We start from the raw sequence: 18,741 nt of genomic DNA on the forward strand, positions 1-18,741 counted from the left end.
CTTCTTCCCTAGTGGTTCTAACTGGGATGGAAGAGCTTGAAGCTCTAGAGGGTTCATAAACAGAAACTCTAGGGCTGCTGGAATGTCTGAAAGATTTGGAGAAGACCAGTTCTCCTCCTCCATCTGGATATTGAACTATTTGTTCAATACTTTCAGAACGCTGTGCTATGGCTGGAACAGCATTAGCAAAATGCCAATTTTCAGGGAAATCAACATCTTTCCACAAGATCTTCTTGGGGATGATGAAATCCGACTTATCTAGCATATCAGAGTGAAAATAGGTGGTCTCACCTTTAGGACTGGTGCAAAGAGCCCCGGATCCCACGCTTGTGTTCATGCTCTTATAGGCAAACCTGGTTATGATAGAAACAGGGCTGTTTCCTGGTTTGATCTTAAAGTCATGAGTCTTAATATGCAGGACAACAGAATCTAAGATGTCTGCATCTCTTAATCTAACTGTGAAGTTAGGATAACACTGGAAATAAACTGGGTCATCATTCAGTCCAGCTTGGACTGCGCCTATAATAGAATCTCTATATTCGAGATGCCTATTATCCCTTAAACACATGACAATAGCGGTGTTTAAACCTAATCTTGTCAAAGGCTTAGCTGCTACTTGAATCATACCAAAGTGTATGAAATTATAACCATCTTTCTTATGCTTTTCAACGGATCTGTTATCTAGAAGTCTTATGACTTGGTCGTCTTGTTCTAAACTGACTGTCATTTCAGAGGTCTTAATGGTATAATCTGTGAAGAACTTAAAGGTTCCTTTCTTATAAATTTCTTGATTAGACACCTTGGGTAATTTCCAATCATCTAAATCATTTTGAATCTTAGGATAATTGATCTCTTCACTGTTTACAACAGTATCTTGAGAATCACTGGATCTCCTAGACATGGTTCGGAAAATTGAACTCATTTTAGGGTTTTTGATCTAGAGCCTAATAGCAGATTGACAAACCTTATGAGACGTCACCCCAACCCTCTTACAGCCTAACAAACGCCTATCCACGGCTAACAACGGCTCAACCGGCAGGGCTCGCGCTCCCAGGCACACTGGTTTAGAACAAGACGACCAAGTCATAAGACTTCTAGATAACAGATCCGTTGAAAAGCATAAGAAAGATGGTTATAATTTCATACACTTTGGTATGATTCAAGTAGCAGCTAAGCCTTTGACAAGATTAGGTTTAAACACCGCTATTGTCATGTGTTTAAGGGATAATAGGCATCTCGAATATAGAGATTCTATTATAGGCGCAGTCCAAGCTGGACTGAATGATGGCCCAGTTTATTTCCAGTGTTATCCTAACTTCACAGTTAGATTAAGAGATGCAGACATCTTAGATTCTGTTGTCCTGCATATTAAGACTCATGGCTTTAAGATCAAACCAGGAAACAGTCCTGTTTCTATCATAACCAGGTTTGCCTATAAGAGCATGAACACAAGCGTGGGATCCGGGGCTCTTTGCACCAGTCCTAAAGGTGAGACCACCTATTTTCACTCTGATATGCTAGATAAGTCGGATTTCATCATCCCCAAGAAGATCTTGTGGAAAGATGTTGATTTCCCTGAAAATTGGCATTTTGCTAATGCTGTTCCAGCCATAGCACAGCGTTCTGAAAGTATTGAACAAATAGTTCAATATCCAGATGGAGGAGGAGAACTGGTCTTCTCCAAATCTTTCAGACATTCCAGCAGCCCTAGAGTTTCTGTTTATGAACCCTCTAGAGCTTCAAGCTCTTCCATCCCAGTTAGAACCACTAGGGAAGAAGAAGGATCCAACTCAGGAAATCCTAAGAACGTTAAGTTAACAGGTGTCAGAAGTTACACCAATGTGGCTAGACCATTTTACAGTGAAGAAAATGAGTCTACTCAGGAATCCCAACAGGATGAGTCCCCTGTTATGTCTCCTACCTATTCTCAGATGATTAACACAATAAGCATAAGTGATGAGGACTTTGAGATCAACAAGGATCTCTTAAGAAAGGATTTCTATTCTGAAGTCAATAAGCAAAGAAATGATTGGTTCTGTAGCACAGTCCCTAAGGTCATTAGAACCATTTACCAAGAAGAATTCTATGCCTACTTAAGACAAGAAAAGAAAAATATTAAGTTTTGGATCTGGTTTGAACTCTTCAAACAAGAGGAATATCCAGATTATCCCTTTAAGCGTTTAAAGGTTACTATTAGTAATAATGAAAATAAGCCATATGAATTCTCTAAGGATTTCCAAGAAAATCCCCAAGTCAACCAAGCTTTTGTCAATAGGATTAATCAGAAGATTAAGGATAATCTTGTTACTCCTTTGACTGTTCAGCCTGATAAGAGAATCAACATGATTAAAGGTGATATTAGTTCAGAAGAAGAAGCTGATGAACTAATTAAGATGTTTGAGGAACCCCATAATCAAATTATTAACAACTTAGAAACCTTTAAGACTAGGAATTACTATCCTAGGCCTACTTTTCCTGACATGCAGTTTGAGGAAAGAAATCAGTATACTCAAGCCTCATACACCAGTGGTACTATCTATGAATGGAACATAGACGGTACTTAAATATGATTTGGGTTGCATGCTCAAGAGATCAAACCCCAACTTGTCATAACATTCTCGAAGTCTCAACAAGAATTCGTCGATACGTTGTTGGGAGGACCTACACCATCTCATAAGTTAAAGTGAACCCACTAAAACATTCGAGGTGTTGAGTTACAAACTTGGATGTTTATGTAAGTACCTAAGAGTAACCCTTTAGAATAAAGTCAAGGTAAATCCATATATCAAATCACATATAGATAAGAGGTATTGGACCCTATAATTTTTTTTTCTCCACAATTAATGCAGAAATTTTCACGTAAAAATATGTTCTCTTGTGCATGTTGGATTATTCTTTGATCATACCTAATCAATCAAACCTAATTGCTCAAAGATTTAAATTCTTATATTATAATTTTTAAAAATCAATCACTCATCCCTTATGAGTGTTACCATACTTACAAACAATGGAGAAAAAGATGGGTATATAAAAAAATAATTAGAAATGTTTTAGGTGGATTGGAACTTTGTAAATATATGCATTAAGAAGATAAATATTTTTAAATGAATGTGTAAGGAGGATGGATGTGAAGATCAAGCTGGTGGATATAAATATCATTTCCCTTTTAAAATGCTATTTTTTTTAATTTGTATTTTCGATTTTTCTTTTAATCGAATAAACTAAAAATTTATTGTTATGAAAATTAAAACTTAGTCATACTAAGATTATAATTTTTCTCCTTTTTTTTTTAATAGTATTATGATTCATTTTAATTATTATTTTATTTATATTTCTATTTGCATCATTAGGTCTACTCTAAACGAAGTATTTATAACTTAATTTTCTTTCAAATTTGGATGACACTGTGTTGGTTGATCGTCGATCAATTGATTGAGATTTTTTGTCTTTTGTCGATCACTTACCATGTTTTCTGTACCTCCCACGATCAGTTATTTGATCAATCACCCAATTGACCGATGTAGTATAAAATGTTTCTAATACCAATCTTCATCTTGAAACTCCTGAATAAAGCTTCCTCACTTTTTTTTCAAAAAAAAATATATATTAAAAACATAAACTCTTCTTGTGGTTCACATTCAAATCTTTGAAAGTACTTTTAAGTGCCTCAATAAACTTGCATACCTTTTCAATGATAGTTTCTTATATTTTTTATCCTAAATTTGTAAAATAAAATAATTCTATGCTTCCATAAGGAATTGTTGAAATGTGAAGAATCACTTGAGGATACTGGTTGAAATAAAAAAATCTAAAGTACAAGAATTTGAAGACTTTGATTTCAAAGCTTGTTAATAGTAGATAAACTTCAAATTTGAGATTGAAAGTAAAGGAAAGAGAGTAGAGACATACTTATCAAACCATTATAGATAAACTTGCATTGGTCTTATTCCCTTTTTCTTTCACTCTTTGTATTTTTATTTTTTTTGGTTCTCCATTGGATGCAATTTTCTTTTTTGCTTTTAAAATTTCCAACTCTAGAACGACTTCCTAATTTTTTTAAGCCTTTTGGTTTTTTCTTTCTTTTTGAATTTTCGCCAAAGCCAAACAATATTATGTCGAAGATTGCAAGTTTGGTATGTTATAGTTTTTGGAGGTTTCGTAGAAACACAAAGAAAGAGGCACATCGTAGAATGAAGAATGGTGTAAATAGGAGTGGGTTAAAGAAAGGGTGGGCCCATAAATTAATTTTAGTTATTCATAGTTGTTAACTAAGGATAAATATTAAATGCAATACAAATAAAACGAAATTGTTTAATTATAGAAATTGAAATTGAATGGAGAGAATGCAATCTATTTATTGTACAAAATCACTTGATTACAACTTCAACTTTGACGGTTTAAATCAAAGTCAAGCAAACACCAATTCAATTCCCTAACATATAAAATACAGAATCAAAACAAATGAGATTTGAATAAAAAAACCAAAGCACACAATTTATTAAGCTGAAAGCAAGGAAATGGAAAAAGAGAAAATTCTTTTTATTGAACCAAAATTGAACTAAAACAACATAGACTAAAGCTATATAAGAGCTTAGTAACAGCTCAATAACAGATGTAACAAGAAAACTAACAAAAAAAAAAGTTACAACAAACAAAATATGTACATGACCTATTACTCCCCCTTAAGATGGATTGTGAATGTCCTTTATAGCCATCTTGGATAAAAAAAAGGAAACAACTAAGAAGGCGGCAAAGCTTTGGTAAAAGCATCAACTAGTTGATGTTGAGAGTGAAGATGCATTAGCTTGATGAAACCATTGGCAACTTTATCATGAACAAAATGACGATCGATCTCTATATGTTTGGTCCTCTCATGAAAAAAAAAAATTAGATGCAAGATGAATTGAAGTTTGATTATCACAAAATAAAAAGTGCAGGAAAGAAAATAGGAACTTGAAAATCCTTCAGCAATTGGCATAGCCAAACCAATTCACTAGTAGTAGAAGCTAAAGCTCTATATTTAGCCTCTATAGAGGATCGAGAAACTGTGGTTTGCTTCTTAGCTTTCCAAGAGACCAAAGAATCACCAATAAATATGCAAAAACCAGTGACAGATTTTCTAGTATCTAAACAAGAGCCCTAATTATCATTTGAAAAAGCTTTCAATTGGAGAGAAGATGAAGAAGAGAAGAAAAGGCCCTCACCAGGAGTGGACTTAAGATAGCGTAAAAGATGATGAATTGCTTGTAAGTGAGGTAACCTAGGTTGAGCAAAAAATTGACTAAGTTTATGGACAACAAAAGTAATATCAGGTCAAGACAAGGTGAGATAGAGAAGACGACCAATAAGCCTTCGGTATTGTGAAATATCAGAAAGAATAACATCATCATGAGCATTGAGCTGAACCTTAGGATCCATAGGAATAGATGTAGGCTTACAAGCAAGATACCCAGTGTCTTCAAGGAGTTGAAGTGAGCAATGTCTTTGAGATAAGACAATAATTGAGACAAATTGAGCAATTTCAAATCCAAGTCTTCTTGTTGAGTATAGCCCTTAGCAACTAACCGGGCTTTATGTTTTTCAATAAAGCCATCAGATTTATACTTAACTTTGTAAATCCACTCACAACCAATAAAATGCTTCTCTTTAGGTGAAAAAACAACTGACCATGTTTTATTGAGTTCCATAGCATCTAATTCAACCTTCATAGCAGCTCTCCAATGTGGAAATTTAATAGCCTGTTGATAAAATTGAGAAGAAAAATTTAGAACAAAGTTCTTGTGAGAAGTAGATAAAGAACCATAAGATAAGTATTTGGATAAAGAATACAAAGTAGCACAAGAGGGCAAGTCCTTATGGGATAGCAAGTTGTAGTGAAAATCCTTAAGATAAGAAGGAGGTTTAGAGACCTTTATAGACCTTCTGAGAAGAACTTTAGTTGGAGAATGAGCTAAAACATGCAAATCTAAATCGAAAAGCTCTAAAGCAATATTATTAAAAGCACTATCAGGAGTTGGTGATAAACCACCAGAAACTAGAAATGAAATATTAGAATCTATTAATGGTGTAGAAATTACAGATTGAGAGATGGGAGAAGGTTCAAGAGAAGAAATTGGTAAGACAAGATCAGGAAAAGGGTTAATCAACTTGTCTAAAGGAGTTGTAGTGTGAAAAGAAAAAATTTCCTCATGAAATATAGCATCTCAAGAGATAAAAATCTGTTTAGTGACAACATCATACAATCTGTAACCTTTTATGCCCGAAGGGTAACTAAGAAAAACACAAACTTAAAATCTAGGTTGAAACTTAGTTTTATGAGTAATGAGTGTTGAAGCAAAAGCTAAACACCCAAACACTCTTAAATGAGAATAATCCGCTATGCATTTGTAAAGAACTTCATAGGGAGTGTGATGATTAAGTAAAGAAGAAGGTGTCCTATTGATGTGAAATGTAGCGGTGAGAACACATTCACTCCAAAATTAAATAGGGACCCTGGATTGAAAATATAATGCTTTAGTAACATTGAGCAAGTGTTGATGTTTCATTTCCACAACTAAGTTTTGTTGTGGTCTTTCTACACAAGAAAATTGATGTAACACTCCTCTATCATTAAAAAAATTAGTAAAAGCCAATTCCAAAGCATTATCAAATCTGAACACTTTGATCTTGGCATTAAACTGAGTGACAACCATATTGAAGAACTTGGGAATTATGGTACCAACGTCAGATTTCTATTTGAGAAGGAAAATCAAGGTAAACCGAGAACAATCATCCACTAAAGTTAGAAAATATCTATGTCCAACATGTGAAGAAACAAAGTAAGGCCCCCAAATGTCATAATGCACCAAATCAAGGGGAAACTGAGACATGTGATTATGATAATCAAAAGACAATCTTCTTTGCTTTGCTAAAGGACAAATGTAACAAGGAAGAGCTTTATTCAACATGAAACATCATAATGTAAATGATTTTTCAAAGCATCTAAACGTTTAAAAGAAAGATGACCAAGTCTATTGTGTCATACATGATCTAAAACATTATTTATAAAAAATGTAGAAACATACTTCAATGTATTTGTATCAAGAATATAAAGATTTTCAAGCTTGTCACCCTTGCCAATCATTTTCTTGGTGTTGAGTTCCTAAATAATGAAGCAATCAGGAAGAAAACTAACTGTAAGTTGTGAACCACAAGTAAGAGCACTCATGGAAATCGAGTTAAACTTGAACTGGGGAACAAATAGGACATCATTGAGGGTGAGCATGGAACTTAGTGTAACATCACCACAGAAACTAACTGGAATTTGAATATGATTGGGCAAAGTAATAGTAGAATTTTGTATAGGTCTCAGAGAAACAAAGGTTGTAACACTACAACACATATGTCTTGTGGCACTTAAATCACCCATCCAAAATTGAGTGGATGAAAATATAGGATTTGGGGAAATTGAAAAACAAATATCTATGCTATAAGAAGCAGTCGGAGCATCTTGATGGTCATTATTTGGTTTAAAAAATGAAGGTGAATGAGCAGAAAACATGGACATAAGTTGTTGATATTAATTAAGATTAAGATTTTGAATGAAATCTCCAACACCACCTAGTTGATCAGTCTTGACGGTAGAATTAGAGAATGACTGGTTTGATACTTGATTAACAACAATGTTATTGTTGGAATAAGTAGAATTATTCCTCGGTCTAGGTTTGTAACCAGATGGATAGCCATAGATGAAATGCAAGCAAGCAAGAAGAGAGAAAAACAGAGAAAACAGGGAAACTGGAGAGAAAAAAAGAAGAGAGCATTCTAGAATTCTAGCACAACACAAAATGAGCCTAGGACACTTTTATATAGTGAAGGAAAGATGAAATCCACCATACACGTGACAGAACCTGATACAAAATAACATTTCCTATAGCTAAGTATAACTAATTACATTATTTAACATCCCCCTGCAAGCTGAGAGGGTTGTGAAGCACAATCAGCTTGTTTCGGAGACTTTGAAAGCGAGGTGCAGGCAGCAGCTTAATCAAGATGTCTGCAATTTGCTCTTTAGAAGGTGTAAATTTGACCGATAGGGATTTATGGAGCACACGAATGAAATGATAATCGATTTCAATGTGCTTCGTACGAGCATGCAAAATGGGATGAGTAGCAAGATGGGTGGCACTAAGATTATCACAAAAGAGGACTGGGGAGTGAAGAATGGAATGTGTAGTTCAGTGAGAAATGTTTCAATCCAAATAAGTTCTGAAGCAGCAAGGCCTCTGTATTCGGACTCAGCACTTGAACGAGAAACAACTTTTTGTTTAGTACAAGACCAGGAAATCAAATTAGGGCCAAGGAAACAACAATGGCCACTTGTACTTTTTCGATCATCCGGACAGCCAGTCCAATCAGCATCAGTATAACAAGTGAGAGAGAGGTCAATAGATGGTTGAAGAGAAATACCATGATATATTGTACTCTTAAGATAACAAAGAATCCTCTTAACAGCTTGCCAATAAGTTGTGGTCGAAGAATGCATGAATTGGCAGACCTTATTGACAGAAAAACTGATGTTAGGTCAGGTAATGGTACAATACTGTAGAGCCCCCACAATGCTGCAGTACAAAAATGGATCCGAAAGAGGCTCACCATCATACAAGGACAAAGAAGATGAGGTGCTCATAGGAGTAGAAGCATGCTTATAGTCAAACATTTGACCCCGATGAAGGAGATCAACAATATACTTGTGTTGACATAGATGCAAGGATGATGGAGTACGAGTAACTTGAATGCCCAAAAAATAAGAGAGATACCCCAAATCCTTGAGAGCAAACTGATTATGTAGTTGGTCAATCAAGGAGTTCACCAAGTCAGAGTGACTACCTATGATAATAATGTCATCCACATAAATCAACAAAATAATAATGGAGAAGCCTTTGTTGGAGAAGAACACTGAAGTATTAGATTTGGAACCTTGGAAACCACACTGCAGCAGATAAGTACTGATCTTTATATACCACGCATGAGGACTTTGTTTAAGGCCGTATAAGGCCTTGTTCAACTTGCAAACATAGCCTGGATTAGTAGCACTGATAAAACCAGGGGGTTGCTCCATAGGAGTAGAAGGCCGTATAAGGTCAGGTAATGGTACAATACTGTAAAGCCCCCACAATGCTGCAGTACAAAGATGGATCCGAAAGAGGCTCACCATCATACAAGAACAAAGAAGATGAGGTGCTCATAGGAGTAGAAGCATGCTTACAGTCAAACATTTGACCCCGATGAAGGAGATCAACAATATACTTGTGTTGACATAGATGCAAGGATGATGAAGTACGAGTAACTTGAATGCCCAAAAAATAAGAGAGATACCCCAAATCCTTGAGAGCAAACTGATTATGTAGTTGGTCAATCAAGGAGTTCACCAAGTCAGAGTGACTACCTATGATAATAATGTCATCCACATAAATCAACAAAATAATAATGGAGAAGCCTTTGTTGGAGAAGAACACTGAAGTATTAGATTTGGAACCTTGGAAACCACACTGCAGTAGATAAGTACTGATCTTTATATACCACGCACGAGGACTTTGTTTAAGGCCGTATAAGGCCTTGTTCAACTTGCAAACATAACCTGGATTAGTAGCACTGATAAAACCAGGGGGTTGCTCCATAGGAGTAGAAGGTCGTATAAGGTCAGGTAATGGTACAATACTATAGAGCCCCCACAATGTTGTAGTACAAAGATGGATCCGAAAGAGGCTCACCATCATACAAGGACAAAGAAGATGAGGTGCTCATAGGAGTAGAAGCATGCTTACAGTCAAACATTTGACCCCGATGAAGGAGATCAACAATATACTTGTGTTGACATAGATGCAAGGATGATGAAGTACGAGTAACTTGAATGCCCAAAAAATAAGAGAGATACCCCAAATCCTTGAGAGCAAACTGATTATGTAGTTGGTCAATCAAGGAGTTCACCAAGTCAGAGTGACTACCTATGATAATAATGTCATCCACATAAATCAACAAAATAATAATGGAGAAGCCTTTGTTGGAGAAGAACACTGAAGTATTAGATTTGGAACCTTGGAAACCACATTGCAGCAGATAAGTACTGATCTTTATATACCACGCACGAGGACTTTGTTTAAGGCCGTATAAGGCCTTGTTCAACTTGCAAACATAGCCTGGATTAGTAGCACTGATAAAACCAGGGGATTGCTCAATGAAAACAATTTATGATAGGTCACCATTTAAGAATGCATTATGGACATCCAACTGTTTGATGGGCCATTGAAGAGACAAAGCTAAAATTAAAACAATTCGGATAATAGTAGGCTTAACAACTGGGCTAAAGGCTTCAAAATAATCCAAGCTAAGTGTTTGTTGAAAACCTTTAGCAACTAACCAGGCTTTATATCTTTCAAGGGAGCCATCCGGTTTGAGCTTAACCTTAAAGACCCACTTGCAGCCAATTACCTTGTGATCAGGTGGGAGAGACATCAATGTCCAAGTATCATTTCTAATAAGGGCCTCATATTTTGTAGTCATAACCCTTTGCCAATTATCATATTTGACTGCTTGGTAAAAGAGGTAGGCTAAAAAAGAGTAAGATCAGCAGGGACAACAAGTGCTGCCACAAGGGTTTTAGGTTTATAAATCCCAGCCTTGGATCTAGTCACCATGGAATGAGTGTTGGTGGGAGGTGGGGGACGATGGAGAATAGATTCTAGTGAGTCGATGAGTACAACAAATGGAATTGGACATACTAAAGTAGTGGGATGAGTGTCCTATGAGAAACGAGGAGAGAGAGATGTAGGAGAAAAAGAAGGAGAATGAGAAGACAATGGGAATGTAGATTGATGAAGAGAATGAGAAGAAGAATAAATGGGATGTGGAGTGGTTGATAAGAGAAATGGGGATATTAGGAGTAAACATAGATGAAGGAGGAGAATAGGAAGAAGAAGAAGAAAAGAAATGAAAAGAGAACTCATTGAAAACAACATGACGAGAAACATAGATCTGACATGTTTGTCTATTTAAGCACAAATAACCTTTATGGTGAGGACTAAACCCAAGAAGAACACATTAAATGGAGCAAAATTGAAGTTTATGTTGATTCAAAGGTCTTAAAAATGGGAAACAGGAGCAACCAAACACTCAAAATGAAGAATAAGAAGGAGATTTATCATAAAGCAAGGCAAAGGGAGTTTTGTTATTCAAGACAATAGTAGGTAATCTGTTGATTAAGTACACAACATATTGGAATGCATATGGCCAACAGGAAATAGAAACAGAAGAATGTGTTAACATGGACAAGCCAATTTCAACAACATGGCGATTTTTGCGCTCAACTCGCCCATTTTGTTGGGGAATATAAGGACAAGTATGGTGATGATGAATACCAAGATTTTCAAGAAAAGGCTTAAGTGGGCGAAATTCACCATGCCAATCAGTTTGCAAGACCTTAATAGTTGTGTTAAATTGATTTTCAATGAGATTTTTGAATTTCAGAAAGTAGGAGAAAACTGCATCTTTGCTTTTTAACAAATAAAACCAAGTAAAGCGAGAGTAATCATCAATAAAAAGAAGGAAGTAATGAGCACCGATGACAGATAAGACAGGGAAAAGACCCCAAAGATCAGAGTGAACCAAATCAAAAGGTTTCATTGCTTTAGATTCTGAAAATACAAAGGGTAATCTATGGTTCTTGGCCAATTGACAAGAGGAACACAAATCAAAAAATTTAGAAAAATTCAAATTACAGCTCCTCATAACTTGAGTAATTACATTAGAAGCAGGGTATCCTAGTCTATTATGCCACAATATGGTATTATTATGTTGAGTGATGAAGGCTTGAGCACGATTGAAGGATGGTTGAGTAGCAGGAACTGAAAGTGAAGTTGATGAAAATGAGACAGCAAAGGATGGCAAAGTACTGACTAATGATGAAACTTTGTAGAGTTCATCTTCAAGTATTCCTTGAAGAAGTACCCTCCCCGAGGCTTGATCCTTCACAAGAAAATGAGAAAGATAGAATTCAACAAAAACTTGATTATCAGAACAAAGCTTAGTGACACTGATGAGTTTTTTTGAGATTTGAGGAATGTGCAAGACATGTTTTAAATGAATCGGTTTCATAGGGCTAGAAATCATAGCATTACCAATATGTGAAATTCTAATTAACTTACCATTGCCCACTAGAGCCTGCTCATCACCAGTAAACACACAAGAATCTGTTAAGTTGCCAAACTCTGGAGTAAAGTGGTGTGTTGCTCCATAATCCATATACCAAGGAGTATCACAATTATTAGAGGACATAGTGGGAGATGTTGAAGTAGTGAGCATTGCAACTATGGGATTTGGAGGTTGAGGCTTAGGTTGAGAATTTGGAAACTGTGGTTGGTAGTTCAAGTTGGCTCGATGATAACAATTTAAGGCTATATGACCGAACTTCCCACAAATTTGACATTGTGGCCTTGGTCCAAAATTTCCAATTCCTTGTTTCTAAAACCATTTAGAAGATGATTGTGGTTGTCCTTACGGTTTTCCAAGGATGCTAGGCTGGGAGTTTGGACTAAAGGACTGATAGAGATTAATAAGTTTGTTTGGAAAAGATGAATATGAACTTTGTGGGTATTTGGGAAAATTGGATTGCTAATTTTTGTGAAATTTGTTTTGGTCGGAATAAGCAATGAGGTTAACCTGAGGAAACTGAAGTTGTTGTATAGTATTCCTTTGATCTAACCGATATTCATAATTGTAAAGAAGGCTTATCAAATCTATTATAGATGGAGGTCACAAAATCATCATACTCCTCGGTCAATCCATTCAGGGTATGCATTAGTTTATCTTTGTAAGATAATGGCTCACCCATGGTAGAATACTTATCAAAGACTTCCTTAATATGAGCAAGATACTCAGAAATAGTAATACCTTACTTTTTAATCTTTTGAAGTTGAGAGTTCAGCCTTAACACAGAAGCGATAGAAGGAGACTAATAAACTCTATTCAGAGCTCCCCATATTTCCCGAGTAGTCTTGTATTCTACGATTCTTCCTACCATGGCAAGAGTTAAGGAATAATATATCTAGCTCATAACAAGTATATTCGTTCGTTCCCATTGTATGAAGAGTGGGTTGACCTGCAATTGGGCATCATCCAAGAACTTGGCTAGTATAGGCGTTTCTCCCCCAATGAAATCTTCTAACCCATTGGCTATGATCACATTCAGAAGCTGATTTTTCCATAGGAATAGGTTTGTTTCATCAAGTTTGATAGTTAGAGGCTGAGAAAGATATGGGTAATTGGCTTGGGTAATGTTCGGACTGAAGATTGGAGTTGGGTTAATATTTTGGGGATTTGTTGTTAGGTTTGTCAAAGAGGAAGTAGTGTTGGACATTTTTGGCTCTAATACTAAGATGAAATGCAGGCAAAAAGAAGAGAGAAAAATAGAGAAAGCAGGGAGACTGGAGAAAAAGAAAACAGAGAGTATTCTAGAATTCCAGCACAACACAAAATGAGCCTGGGACACATTTATATAGTGAAGGAAATATGAAATCCACCATACATGTGGCAGAACCTGATACAAAATAACATTTCCTACAACTAAGTATAACTAATTACATTATTTAACAGCCATGTATTTTGTAACATTTATCAATGGTATGACCATGAAAGTTGCAATAAGTGCATAAAGGTCTATTCTTCTTCTATCCTTTATAACCTCCAAAGCCTTAGAATTATCAGTCTTAACAACAAAAGCCATGGTTTCAGCTGAATCTGACCCAACATTAATATGGCTACCAATTTTCTTCTGATGTTCCTCTTGAGAAATTAAGGAAAATATTTTATTTATAGGGAGTAAATGATCCATAAGAAGCAGTTGTCCTCTGACTTGATCAAATGAGTAATTTAATCCCATAAGAAAAGACATGATATATTTCATTTGATAGTGAGAATTGAGATTCTTCACACCACCACAAGTGCAAACAGGCCTATAATTATTCAATTCCTCCCATATAGTCTTTAGTTTAGTAAAATATACACTAATAGAGTTCTGATCTTGAACCAAATTCATTAATTCATGTCTTAATTGAAAAAATCTAGGTTCATTCCTCTATTGAAAGCGATCTTTCAGATCAAGCCAAATCTTTCTAGTCGAATCATCAAATATCACACTAGCAAAAACCTCTTTAGAAATAGAGTTTAAGATCCAGGAGATAACAATATTGTTATTCTTATAGTCCAAGAATGAAGAAGATTTAGATTAGTACCTTCAAGTTTGACGATCGAGCCATGAATGAATCCTAATTTATCCGCCATCAATGAATCCTAATTTATTCTTCACATACAAAGCAATCAACATCGCTCTACTCCAAGAGGCATAGTTATCTTTAGGGAAATATTGTGAAACAAGAACGAATCCTGGTCTATCCGAATGATGAAAGTAAGGACTAGAAGGTTTATCAATAGCAAATTTGTTTGAAGATGACCTAAAATGACTTGTGTTTTTAGATGGAGTCTCCATAACAATTGAGAAAAAAAACAACAACAATACTCAACAATCTTGAAGAAAAACAAACAAATTAAACAAATAAAATATGTATATCACCTAATTTATAGTCTTTTAACAAATTAAACAAAAAAAAAAGACGTGCGAAATCAAGGCACATAGTAGAACGAAGAATGGTGTAAATAGGAGTGGGTTGAAGAAAGGGTGGGCCCATAAATTAATTTTAGTTATTCATCGTTATTAACTAAGGATAAATATTAAATACAATACAAATAAAAGGAAACCGTCTAATTATAGAAATTGAAATCGAAAGGAGAGAATGCAATCTATTTATTATACAAAATCACTTGATTACAACTTCAACTTTGACGATTAAAATCAAAGTCACGCAAACAACAATTCAATTCCCTAACATATAAAATACAGAATAAAAACAAATGAGATTTGAATAACAAACCAGAGCACACAATTAAAATTAATTAAAGCGGGATTAGAAGTAGATGCTCCTTCAAAAGTGGATTAGGAGATGGAGAACCTTCTTCTTCTGGGCTTGGTAACATCGACCGCCGTCTCGTCATCAATGTTGGAAGTGTCCTTGGATCCATGCCGGAAGGGATTCAGCTTTCCTAATGTCTTGGACATGGACGAGAAAAACGTGGGCTTCTTTGAACCACCGCCTAATCCCTTTCCACCGCCGGCCGAAGAATTCTTCTGTATGTCGGAGATGTACATCTTCATCTTCATCAGCTCCGACCTCAGAGCCTCGTTCTCTCTCACCAGCGACACGTCCGCCTGCAAATGGCTCCTCGTGCTCATGGCGTCGTGGGCATCGTCGGCGCCGCTCCTGAGCTTCAGCTGATCGTAGTAGAGGGCGTGCAGAACGATCTGCACCGGCAGCCGCTTGTTCTGCGAAGCGTGGACTCGAGCTTCGTACGAGAGTTTCAGTGGATCCATCACGCTGCATACCTTCTCCCTCTCGATCTCGTCCAGGTTCGGATGTGCCTGCAATCAATATCATCTGCTCATCAACAATCCACCTATGGCAAAAACGATTGTTGAAACGGAGTCGTTTTTTATGCCTCTTCTCACCTTGAGGAAGATATCAATGGCGCGATACAGGTCGTCGTCCACCTTTCTGGCGTCCTTGGGCACTAGATTAGCGATGCCGTTGAATTTGCATATGCTGAGCTCTCCGTGCGCGGCAATCTCCCCTAGGTACGCGTCTACAGTCTTGGCGACTCTCTGCATCGCGGTGGAACAAACCTCCTGGAAATCTCCACCGTTGAAGACAGCCACGCTCTTCTCCTTCTCCACGAATCCTGATATAATTCTTCTAACGCTGTCCAGGTCGAAGAGCCTCTCGCCGTCGTAGGTGAACGACAGGACCAAGAGATCGTCGACGGTTACGTGCTCTAAGATCGTCGAGATCCGTTTCTCGAGCTCGTTCTTACAAGTATGGGCTACTTTTAAGAAGATCGCGGAGCGAAGAAGACAGCAGAGGAAGTTTATAGGGAGCGCTGCTCTCTCGGAGGGTAAGAGTACGACGATCGCCTCTAGAAGCTCCCGCTGCCGACTTCTAAGGTTGGAATCCTCGGTGTCCGACGACCTGATGCCGTTACCGGTGTGGTCTCGGACGAGATCTCGGAGCGTTCTCTCTGTGTACGTGATCAGTGCGCTGGCTACGGTTAGGGATTTCGCGCCGCGTAATTTCATGGCAGCTATGATTTTCTCGAAGAACCCGATGTCCAAAATTGAAAGCTCCTCTGTCCACCAGTTAGGAGGCGAACGACTGGGGAAATTTGCTTCATTACAAGCCTGAAACGGAGAAATCACAGTCAGCACTGCCAACTACTGAATCTCAACCACAAGAATGAGATAAGTACAGATTACCTTTGTGCTTGCAACATCAACGCATCTTTGAACGATCTTAAGCTCTTCCGCCTTAGGGAGAAGATCTTCGCAGGACTTCAAAACCACGACGGCGCCGGAAAGGCTGGTCAAGGCAACTTGTTTGAGGAAATCCTCCGTCCGTCCGGACAGGTTGCCGTCGCAGTACTTGTCGGTCATCTGGAGATACTCTGCAGCACATCGGAGAGCCGCGACGTTGTGAACTGTAATCTCAAAATTGACGCCATAACAGAACTTTGCAGCTTTCTCAAAGATCTCAGGCCCTCCAGGTATGTCCGAGAGATCAATATTCGTTAAATCTGCTTCTTTCGATTCCATTATCAGTTTTCTGATGTAGTTGCTCTTCGCCACTAGCATGAACTGTCGGGTACATACGTGAAAACTCAGAACCTCCAATTAATCAATACATTTCCTTTACTCTCAATACCCATTTACCTTACCTTGTGAAGAGAGAAATTGGCCTCTCCAACTTCAACTACCACATCAGTAGGAATCTCTTGAGAGAAAACCCTGAAAAAAAAAGGCAGGAAAGTTACGTTAAAAGAAAGAAGAGAGAAGGAAGTCATCTGGGTGGAGAATGGAGAGAGTTTCAGAGATTGGGGAAGGGAATTGTAATCTTGTTACCATTGACCTGTCCTCTCCATGGCCAGAGAGCGCCTATTGTTGCCCTTGAGAGAGGCGGCCATGAGAGATCGATTGGTTTCTGAGAATAGAGATCGTCAGATACCCTCTAGGATCAGTAGAGGGTTATATAGAGATTTTAGTTGAGTTTTATCTTGATGAGCATATCGTTATGCCGCCTTTTTAATCTTTCGATGACTTACTTTTCGGGATAGTTATCAGTATTTGGATATGGGTCCATTCTACCCCTGTTTCACGTGTCGACTAAGACCACCCAACTCGTTTAGAATTCATCTCCACGGGCTTCTCGCCCTCCATATTCCCAGCCACCTCCTCTGGCCGTAAAATTTGGGAAAATCCAAAATATTAATAAACCATCACATATGAAATCCGAGTCATTAAAAGTGTTGGATGAATCGTGAAACAAAGATACAATATATCAGATTAATCTACTAATAAATGAATAAAAAAACAATGAGTTCTAAAGTATAAATATGTTATAGTTTAATTGATCCCCTTTTTTAATGTATATATTGGAATTTAGCCCACATTTCACTATTGCTTTAGTAGGTTTATTGATTTTTGTATTAATTCATCATCCAAAAAAAAAAACAACAAGGCTTGTTAGAAGTTGTTTTAAAAAAATAATTCTGCAAGAGTGTGGTTCTTAAAATTAGTTTTAAATTATTTTAAAAACAAAATTTAAATATGAAAAATAATTTTATCAACTCATTCTCCATATTATATCCTTATGCCTAGTAAAAAAGTTGTTAAAAATTAATTATATTTTAATTATTTCTTCCAATACTTTACAAGAAATATCTATAAACACCTTAAATTTATTAACTATTTATCAAAAAAAATTTTTGATTAATAAAAAAAATTAAACATGTTCTATAAATTTTAAAAATAATTTCTAACTTGACTCATAAGTACTCTTCTTTTTTGTTTTTACTAATATGTTGTCAAAATATTTTTATTTGAGTTTTAAAGAGAGTACTTCACATAAATGAGTGGATTTTTAGTACTTCCTCTTTTTTGACTCTGACTAATTACTAGTGCGAGTTGCATGACACGGGGTTTGAGCGGCTACTTTTGCGGAAGATTCACCGTCGGCATGTTGGAACCATGGCATTGTTTTCAAGCATAGATTTTTTGATATACAACGTAGTCGAGGTTGATTCAACTCGTGAAATGTCAGGTCTCATTTAGATTCTGGAAACATTTTAATGCTTTTATTGTTGGAAAGCTTGACTGCAAGCTGTCAAAGTGAGTCTATCTCGTGATAAATAGAATTTAATGGATTAATTACTAGTAAATTTCTAAAATTTGATTGGTGATAACTGATAACACCATTCAAGGTGTGTTAACTCGTATTGATGGATCATATTTATGTTGTATCGTTGTGTCAAGACTTTAAACATTTTCTTAAATAAATAAATCCAAACTTAAAATATAAATCTAAATATTACGGCATTGCTAAATAGGTGACTCGCCAAATAATCCATTTAATATCAAGTCATTTTATTTAATAATTATATTAAATTAAGTTTTGTACTCTCTCATGAGAATCAATAAACCCACCTCACCTAATAGTTTGACCCATAAAAATTGAAAGTGTGAATAATAAAAAATTGAAGAAAGTAGACTTAAAATATAAAAAAATATGTAAAAAATATTATAGTAATGCATCGAACAACACCGAA

The 18,741-nt window shown here is 36.4% G+C and overlaps 1 protein-coding gene and 1 long non-coding RNA gene across 2 annotated transcripts; both read right to left on the reverse strand.

Annotated features, from left to right (window-relative positions):
- Positions 1-4,330: 4,330 nt before the first annotated feature.
- On the reverse strand, positions 4,331-7,732 carry LOC109122798 (uncharacterized). The gene is made up of 2 exons (XR_002030294.2): positions 7,065-7,732; positions 4,331-5,738 (listed from the first exon to the last, which is right to left on the reverse strand). It is a non-coding gene; the product is annotated as an uncharacterized LOC109122798 (long non-coding RNA).
- Positions 7,733-14,806: 7,074 nt separating this feature from the next.
- LOC100257120 (root phototropism protein 2) lies at positions 14,807-17,385 on the reverse strand. The gene is made up of 5 exons (XM_002264860.3): positions 17,039-17,385; positions 16,855-16,924; positions 16,397-16,774; positions 15,596-16,321; positions 14,807-15,508 (listed from the first exon to the last, which is right to left on the reverse strand). Exons 1-5 carry the CDS (start codon positions 17,098-17,100, stop codon positions 15,026-15,028), a joined length of 1,719 nt encoding a protein of 572 aa, XP_002264896.1. The 5' UTR covers positions 17,101-17,385; the 3' UTR covers positions 14,807-15,025.
- Positions 17,386-18,741: the final 1,356 nt, after the last annotated feature.

Source organism: Vitis vinifera, chromosome 6 (assembly GCF_030704535.1).
Source record: "Vitis vinifera cultivar Pinot Noir 40024 chromosome 6, ASM3070453v1".
NCBI lineage: Eukaryota > Viridiplantae > Streptophyta > Magnoliopsida > Vitales > Vitaceae > Vitis > Vitis vinifera.

What these genes read in the sequence shown, in the direction of transcription:
- LOC100257120 (XM_002264860.3), bottom strand. Translation starts at nt 17,100, where the DNA reads ATGGCCGCCTCTCTCAAGGGCAACAATAGGCGCTCTCTGGCCATGGAG. An exon ending in CCAATTTCTCTCTTCACAAG is followed by an intron (nt 16,775 to 16,854) that starts GTAAGGTAAATG and finishes TGTACCCGACAG; the next exon opens with TTCATGCTAGTGGCGAAGAG. An exon ending in CCATTGATATCTTCCTCAAG is followed by an intron (nt 15,509 to 15,595) that starts GTGAGAAGAGGC and finishes TATTGATTGCAG; the next exon opens with GCACATCCGAACCTGGACGA.